The sequence below is a fragment of the Monoraphidium neglectum genome (genome assembly GCF_000611645.1).
Source record: "Monoraphidium neglectum strain SAG 48.87 unplaced genomic scaffold scaffold02606, whole genome shotgun sequence".
Taxonomy (NCBI): domain Eukaryota; kingdom Viridiplantae; phylum Chlorophyta; class Chlorophyceae; order Sphaeropleales; family Selenastraceae; genus Monoraphidium; species Monoraphidium neglectum.
This window is the reverse complement of record NW_014011022.1, coordinates 1-8,634: the sequence shown is the minus strand read 5'-3', so window position 1 is coordinate 8,634 and position 8,634 is coordinate 1. Positions and strand designations below refer to the sequence as shown.

The window sequence follows — 8,634 nt, the reverse complement described above, 5'->3', positions numbered from 1 at the left end:
GGCGCGGTCGCGTCCGCGGCCGGGGCCTTGGCCGCGTTGATCGGGGCTGCCGGGCCGGGCGGGGGCGAGGAGGGTGAGTGGGCCGAGGACACGAGCGAGGGGATGCCCGGCCTGGCCGATGACATCAGCAGCTGCGGCACGCCAGAGGGCTCCCAGGCCGGCTCTGACGACGAGGATGCGTTTGGCGGCGACGTCGGCGCTGGTTTGGCGTGAGCGTCGGCGGCGGCGGTGCTTGAGGGTGCGGGGGCAGCGCGGGCGGGGCCGCGGCGCGTCGTTGTCGGCAGGGGGGCCGGGCGAGAGCCCGCCTTGGCAGCGAAGGATTGGTTGCCGGGCGAATGCCCGCTGGGGTCTCAAGCAGGAGCAGAGATTCGGAGGGTTCTGCGGGCTGATTGCCTGGCAACGCGGGTGGCTGCTCGTTGGGACGGGGGCGCCTCTCAAGCCCGCTGGTCGCCGCTTGCAGGCGCACTTGGTGCGGTCTGTTCCTGGTCTAGTGCTGATGTTGTTTGCTGCTCTTTTCCCTTACACTAGTATGTCATTCCCCGTGGCCCACATCTGTACCAAACATGCCCTGGCCCACAACTGCTGCGGTCGTGATGCCGCTGCATTCTTCTGGTATCCAGCTCTGCTGTCACTGCGACTTCGTTGATCAGTTCTGGGGCTGACGCCTGCTGCCCCAATTGTGTGGAGGGGCGTGGCAGCAAGTAGCGCTGGAAGGTTGTAACGCCCCAACTCCTTGCCACCGCTCTCTGAGCATGTCAGCAGCGAGTACAGGTCTTGGAATCTCCAGAAACGTCTTGGCAAATTGATGCCGTGTCTCATTCTGCTCTGGCACAATTAGGTGTCGCCCTGCCCACATCGACACGTACGGCTGACGCGCCCACCGCACACCGAGCCGCTGATGGGCGTCTCATGCTGCCTTCTTATAAATGCGGGTTACCACATGCCATCCTCTTTCCACGTGTTCTCTGTCCAATAGTGTGCTAAGCTGTGCGCTGTCCCGTTGATGCAGCCGCGTGTGGGGTTGAGTCGTGGTCTGCCCGAGCTGGGCTGGTGATAGGGGGTCACAGCAGGGGTGGCGTTGGCTGCTTTCAGGATAGGCATCTGAGCGGTCGCAAAGATTCTAAAATTATTAAAGGCGCGCGACAGATTCAGCTCCACCGGGCCTCGCCGCGCAATTGCAGGGCGGTCTGTCTGGCAACTCACCCCGGTGACATTCAGACGGAGATTCTGCAAACGGCCGCAGGGAGCCTGGTTGCACACGCCGACCAGGTGCTATTATTATTTGGATCACGTGCTGTGGAAGCAGCAAGGCTGTCACCCCTGCTTGAGCCTGGATCAGCACGCCTGACCGTGGCGACTGCGTGGTGTTGTGGGCGCTGCTGCTTACCTGGAACGGTTCGGAAGGCTCACCCGACCATCTGAAGGTGGGCAGATGGCCGCTTCTGGAGCGCAGGGCGCGAGGGGCCACGCCCCCAGTCCGTCAACCCCGGTGGCCGCGCCGTTGTGCCACGAAGCCACGAGACGGTCGCTGCAGTGGCCCTTTTTAGATAATGTAGCTGCATTTTGTGATGTTTGGGCACTCTCGCCGACCTGTCAGCAAACTTGGCTCATGACTTTTGACGCAGCGCTGTGGCCCAGACAGACGCCGCGAGATCAGGCAGGATTCTAGGCAGCGGGTATTGCAGACTGAATTTTAAAGAAATAGCATGCGTGATGGCAGGCAGCGCTCACCACACCTCCGACTCGAACCAACCCCCTTGCACCGCCGAGCCGGCGACAGTGATGACATTCAAACGCACCTGGGTGCTGTCGGTAGACCCAGCCATAGCGTCACACTTGGAACTATGTCAGCCATATTCTGCAAAACCGACCTTTGTTCATCCCACCACCACGCCACTCCGCAGGCACCACCCGATCCACGCGCCGAAAACCTCGCCCATGGCGCGCCTGCACCTCTCAGCCGCCTTGGCCCTGGCGCTCGCCGCCGCGGCCGGCTCGCTCGCGCCCGCCGCCGCAGCGGGCCGGTGCGCGCAGGTGCCCTGGGTCTCGGGCGTTGACCAGTCGCCGTCCGACCCCCGCAACTACGGCAAGTGCACCAAGGCGCTCGAGCCCCAGGTAAATGCGAAGTTCTCCCACTGGTGCAAGTTCAACACCCTGGGGACCTGGCCGACGGGGCCCAGCGCGAGGGCCAAGAAGTGCCTGAAGTTCGGCCGCGCGACCATCTACCGGGTGAGCAAAAGGGTCTCGAGAACAGCGCGGCGCCATGGCGGCGGCTGCGCCGCGCCAGGCGGCCCTCAGGGTGCCGGCAGTCGCCCGCTGCGCCCCCAAAACCTGCCTGTTCTTGACCGACCGCCCCCAAAACCCTGCCCGCTAAACAATTCCAGGGCCCAATCTATGGCTCGTCTCCGGGCCACAAGGCTGCCTGCAACAAGTGGCTGCACGGCGAGGACAAGGCGGCGATGGTGGCGGTGTCCACCAAGTACCTGAAGACCTACCAGGGCGGCTGGGCGAACGACAAGGGCTCGTGCGGCAAGTGCATGTGCGTGCGGCTGCACGGCGGGGACAACAAGTTCAACACCGGCCTGCAGACTGACGCGCTGTCAAAGCACATCGGCCTCACCTTCCTCGCCAAGGTGGGCACCAGTGCGGGAGGGTCATACACGAAAGAGGGTGTGTGCGTGGATGTGTGTGTGTGTGTGTGTGTGTGTGTGTGTGCGTGCGTGCACGGGCGTGCAGGAGAGAGAGGGGGCAGGCATGCACGCAGAGCAAGTGGAAGTGGATGCGGTTTGCAAGGGCTAGCAGGGCAGGGGTGCACCCCGTGTGCAGACGTGGGTTGAGATGTGGGATTGGCAGGACAGCCGGCACACAGTTGTGCAATTGTGGGTGTGGAGGGAAGTGGTGTGCGCTGGCAAGCGGCCGCAGCACAAAGCTTCAGGCCGCGTGTGCAGCAACGCACGACCGGCCGCCACCAGCAAGCTCTGTGGCGCGTCAACATGCGCACACCTCAGTCTACTCGTCACTCACCCATGCCCCTTGTCACTGCACACCGCGTCTGCCGGGAGAGGCACTTCGTCTCAACGCGCACACCATCACCCCCCCTGAAAACAATCTACACGCCCACCGCACCCACCGAAACCCTCCCAAACCCCCCACCCTCCAAACCCCACAGGTTGGCGACCGCTGCGCCGAGTGCGAGGACGACCACATTGACCTGCTGCAGGACCGGCCCCTGACCTTTGCCCCTTTCAACCCCAAGGGCGGCGACAACTACTGGGCGCCGTACGTGAACGCCAAGGACGGCCTGCGCGGGTTCAACGACCCCAGGTACATGCGCGGGTCGCAGTACAGCCTCGAGAACGCAGGCGCATGGACCTCGGATTGGCAGGTGCGATTGTGTGTGTGTGTGTGTGTGTGTGTGTTGTGTGCGTGCATGCGTGTGGGAATGCATGCGGCAAAATGCGAGTTGCACGGGAAAGCGTTGTGATGTGCGTGCATGCACTCAGCCCAGGGACGGACAGCTCCTTGATTCGAGAACGCAACCGCCGAGCCGCCCACCAGTCGTCACTGCTCCGCATCCTAGCTAGCGTCCCTCTGCCGCGGCCTCCCTCACAGCATCCGCCTCCCCTCCCCCTGCCTGTTGTCGCGCCAATCGAGCAGTGGGTGCCGTGCAGCTGGACGCACCAGCAGTGCGCGAACCTGATGAAGGGCATGGGCTATGGCAACGTCTGGACCCCCAAGCCGACGCCCGGCGTGGACAGCTTCAGCCTGCGCCCCATCAGCCAGCTGCGCACCCGCGACAACGCCCGCCTGTTCAAGCGCCCGTGGTCCAAGTAAAGCGGCAGGCCGCCGGGCATGGGCGGCGCGAGGGGCGGCGGCGCCCCTTACGGGGCATTGCGTCTGCCCGTCGCGCCGCTCCACACACCCCTGATATCGGGCCTGTGAGGAACCCTCCTCCAAGCTTTCTTTGACAAAGGACGCGCGTCGCGCCCCGCGGCGGCGCCCACGACGCCAGAGCCTCTGTGGGTGCGGCCGTGGGCGGGCCGCTCCGAGGAATGCGTCCATCCTGACAAACCCTGAGGAGAGGCGGGGATTGTGACCACGCGCGCCCCGCAACCGGGCAGCATAACAAACAGCGTGTTTTGAGCTCAGTCGATTCCTGCCACGCTTGGGGCGGCTCAACGTGGAAGCATTTCATATACGCCGCAAATTAGGCTGTGCGGCATGGCCCTTGGTGGCCAGCCGCACACACGCAATGGGCCTCGTGGCGGCATTACATTGCCACTTGCTTTCGCAACACTGCCCGTGGCCTCGGCCGCATCCCAACCTGCATCAAACCAGGGGCGCCCCCGCGCCGCGCGTGCAGCACACCCAGCAACCCGGCGCGCTGCCGCCGCCGCGCCAGCGCACACAGGCGGCCCGACTGCTTGGTTGGCACAGGCTTGTAGGCTCCCGCACGCAGCCTCGGGGCAATGAGCGAGGTGCCTTCGTGCGAGTCGACAAACCGCGCGGGCTTGCCCGCGGCGCGGCGATTTGGAAGCACACCGGTCTCTCGACCACTGCATGTTTAATTCCGCCGGACGGTGGGGGCGGTGGGGGCGTGCCTAGCCCACCCCCGCCCCCACCTCCCAGCGGCAACAGCTCTTTCTCCTGCTCTGCATCGGACCTGCCCTTGAGGGCGCCCGGCCGCGGCACGGCATCCGCGAATCCCGCAAGCGAGCACCGGCGCGGCTGTGGCTTGCTGTGGCCGAGCGCCAGGCCTCTCTAGGCGGGTACGGGGACAAATTCTCAAAAGCGTTGTCTTTGACGCGCCCAAACACCAACGCACTGCGAACCCCAGAGGGTGGTCCCCCGGCCGGGGCGCAGCCGGCCGAAGCGCGCGTGCCCCAAGCACGTGTGTGCGGCGCGCGCCCATGCTTTCTTGCCTTTTGAGTGGGGAGACTCGTTTGCCCGGCTTCGGCGCTGCAGCACCGGGATGGCGCCAGCATTCCTGCGCGGTCCTGGGTTGTGCGCATAGCGAACTCACATGTGTGCAGCCAGGAGCACCACCTGGCGCGCCCCGCGCCGTTGGCGGGTTTTGGCTTAATATTCTAGGCAAGCGGTGCACGCCCCCCTGCCACGAATTGTCATGCACTTGGGTTGCTCTTCATTGTAACAAAAGCCCTAGCCCAACAACTACCCCTATCTACAGTCTCGCCAGACCGTCCCACAGGGCGCCCCTACCGCCGAACTGCCTGCCCCTGTACGTGCAGCACCGCCGCCACAAGCCCGCGTTGTGAGATGCTTCCGAGCAGCCTGTTGCCCCTGTGCCCGCCTGCAGTGCGGCAGACAGTGAAGCTGCGCTTGACAGGCACGCCCTGCACTCAATAACCAGGCCCTATTCGCCTGCGCAGACGCCAGGGGATGCCGCGTTCTAGCGTCCCGACTGTTGCGTTGAGCAGGGGCCAACATTTGCCGTGGTGGCAAGGCTGTTGGGCCAGCCAGTGCGGCTCACTCAGTCGTGTCTGTTTTGACTGGCGCCTCCCGGTCACTCCATTTGCGCGCCCGAATGTGCCCAGCTTGTTATTAAAACCATGACAGCGCCGCAAGGGCGGTGTCAGCCGTCGGCCGGGCTACTGGGATGGATGCAGCAAGGAGAGCTGAATGGGAGGCCTTTTTAGGTGTCCGGACGCGTCGACCACACAGCGGCCCATGGATCCTGGTGGCGGCCAAAGCGAGCGCACACGGCGCATGGGGCTCGCCAAGCCCACGGCCGGCATGCCCATGCTCATCATAGGCGAGTTAACCAACGGCAACAGCCTGAGGATAGACTGGGGACACAAAGCAGGGGCCGCTCGCCGTTGCAGGGGTCACAGTGCTGTAGCGGGGCAGGCGCCTCTCCGGCTCGAGGCATTTCCTGTCGCTCATATGTTGGCCAGCAGGCCTCACTCACAGCTGCGGGCGATGCATGCGTACACAATGATACGAGCTGCGGCGAGGTCAGGCCCACGCAGCATCGAGCTTGGGCCGCGTGCAGCAGCAACCAGTGTGCCGCCCTTGCCGCCGCACTGCACCTTGCACCCAGCAGCATCCCACGCAGCGGCGCCGTGAGACAAATTGTAAGCAAAGTGCGGGGAACGCGTTCACGGCCCTTGCAGTCGGGCTCGCGCGTGGGCAGGCAGGCCTGCGAGCACTCAAGGTGCCAGCATGCTGCTTCCCGGCCATAAGCGCTGCCGCGGGCTCTGCGCGTTCAATGACTTGACCCTGACAGCATGACGATGACCTGAGCCAGCGCCAGCGGCATGAGCACCGCTGTTGTTGCGGGCGCGAGCAGGAAGCGCGCAGAGGAGGAGGAGAACGGTTCCTCAACATCACCGCAGCCCATCAAGCGTCAGAGGCTTTCGAGCGAGAGCGAAGAGCAGGTGCGCGGCCGGGACGTCAGCGGGGCAACAACGAGCTGTGCCCTCGTCGTTTGACGCCCCTTGCGCCCTCTGCAGGTCCTTTTTCGGCACAGCAAACGCGTAGAAAGGCCTGGGATACCGAACCCCATCCGGCTTAGCCAGTTCCGGCTCCCAGACAAGCCATCCCCGCCCCTCCGCGGCGACGACAAGGTGCGGCGCGCCGAGGGAGCGCCCGCCTTGTTTCGCGCCTGCTGCATGCCTTGTGGGCCCCTAACCCCGCCTGCATCCATCGCAGGAGGGCCACTATGTCTACGAGCTGGGGGAAAACATTAGCAGCCGATGTGAGTGGCCGAGGCGACGGCACGGAAGCGGGCGCACCGGCGATGCTGCGCGCGGGCACTCGCACGCGCCGTGGCGTACTCCCAGACAGCGGCTGACGCAACCTCGCCCTGTCCCACTTTGCAGACAAGATCCTGTCCAAGTTTGGGGAGGGTGAGGCGGGCGCTGGAGGACGAAGGGGCAGCTTGAGCACAGCCGCGTCGCTGTGCTCAAACACCACCGGCCCTCCCGCCAGGGGTCGTCGAGCCGCCAGCGGGCTCTCAATTCAAATTGCTGCCCCGTCAAGCTGCAGCAGTAGCAGCCATTGGTGGCAGCGAGCGGCTGGAGCACAATCGCGGAGCCTCTGTGATCCTCACCTTGCAACGGGCCGCCGTAGCAGCCCCTGCAACTCTGGCCGCCCTCATTTGGGCCCAGTCGCTGCCTTTCCCTCACCCGCCAGCCGCGCAGAAAACGGCACTCACGCACGCGCCAGCTCCCAGCTTGTGGCGCGCCCCCCACGCCTCCCGCCATGCGTACGCGCGGGGCGCGCTCGCCGCCGACGCCCCGCGCGACCCCTCACGCGCCTGCCGCGCCCCCGCGTCGCTGGCAACGCCCGCCCCAGGCACGTTTGGCCGCGTGCTGGAGTGCTGGGACCGACGGCGCAAGGAGTATGTGGCTGTTAAGATCGTGCGGAACGTGGACAAGTACCGGCACGCAGCCATGATCGAGGTGTGGACCTGCGGCTGGCCCCGCCTGCACGCAGCCCGTGCCTCGCCGTGCCCCCGCGCCGCGTTGCCCGGCCCCCAGCCGGCGGGCGGCCGCGGCGCCCTGCGTCAGATGCGGCGCCCGGCTGGCGGGCGGCTGCGATGGGAGTTGGGTCAGTAAGGGATGCGCTTTCGTGCTTGGAGGCGTGCTGTAGCGTCTGGAGGATGCGAGCGGACAGCAGGCCGGCCTGTCGCCCCATCTCTCTGCTCATGTGTGCTTCTTAAACCCCTGGTTCCTTGGCCCGCAGCTGGAGGTGCTCAATACACTGGAGGCCAACGACCCCGTGTCTAAACGGTGTGTAGATGATTAGGGGGGCATTCGGAATGGCGGCAGGGCAAGGGTCGAATGTGAAGCCAGGCAGCCGGCCGCCATTGCCGGCCAGGGAGGGTGGGCGGGTCGCAGGGGTCCCCCGCCCCCGCCGCGCTCCCCGGACCCTGCAGCGGCCCCGCGCGCGCCGGCTGGCACTCAACCCCTGCCACCGGCCCCGCCCTCGCGCGCCCTCCGCGCGCGGCGCGCAGCAAGTGCGTCCACCTCAAGGAGTGGTTTGACTACCGCGGTCATGTGTGCATGGTGTTTGAGAAGCTGGGCCCCAGCCTCTACGACTTCCTCCGGCGCAACGACTACCAGCCCTTCCCGCTGGCGGTGGTGCAGGTGGGGCGGGGCGGCCGGGGTGCGGCGCGGGCGCTCGTCAGGCAGAGTTGCTGGGGAAGCCTCGCCGCAAGGACACTTGTGGTGTGGTGTACTAGCGGTTTAGTGTAGGAGGATCTGCGGCCTGCAAAGTGATGCGTGCAGCGCTATCACCCACCCACCCGCCTAGCACCGCTGGCGACACTGGTGGCTTCTCATTCTTCCGCCAGGCCACCGCCCCTCCCCTCGCCAAACCCGGCCTCCCAGCACGCACGGCACACCCCTGCCTCCACCCCTCCTCTCGCCCCACGCGAACAAACAAACACCGACCCCACAAACGCCGAACAATCCCGAATCTGCAGTCCATCGCGCACCAGCTGCTGGAGGCCGTGGCATTCATGCACGAGCTGCGGTTGGTGCACACAGACCTCAAGCCGGAGAACATCCTGCTGCGGAACGCGGAGTACACGCGGCTGCCACCCGCGGAGACGCCGGCGGACGCGGCGGCAGCGGCGGCGGCGGGCGAGGGGGGCGGCAGGTGCGGGGG

At 65.9% G+C, this 8,634-nt stretch overlaps 2 protein-coding genes across 2 annotated transcripts; both read left to right on the top strand.

Moving 5' to 3' along the window:
* Positions 1-1,938: 1,938 nt before the first annotated feature.
* Positions 1,939-3,834, top strand: MNEG_11135 (hypothetical protein; the record flags this gene model as incomplete). Its single annotated transcript, XM_014040394.1, has 4 exons — positions 1,939-2,229; positions 2,385-2,633; positions 3,170-3,385; positions 3,658-3,834. 4 exons carry the CDS (start codon positions 1,939-1,941, stop codon positions 3,832-3,834), a joined length of 933 nt encoding a protein of 310 aa, XP_013895848.1.
* Positions 3,835-6,278: 2,444 nt separating this feature from the next.
* Positions 6,279-8,243, top strand: MNEG_11134 (CDC-like kinase; the record flags this gene model as incomplete). Its single annotated transcript, XM_014040393.1, has 7 exons — positions 6,279-6,398; positions 6,673-6,718; positions 6,843-6,869; positions 7,156-7,424; positions 7,708-7,754; positions 7,979-8,111; positions 8,220-8,243. 7 exons carry the CDS (start codon positions 6,279-6,281, stop codon positions 8,241-8,243), a joined length of 666 nt encoding a protein of 221 aa, XP_013895847.1.
* Between the last annotated feature and the right edge of the window lie 391 nt (positions 8,244-8,634).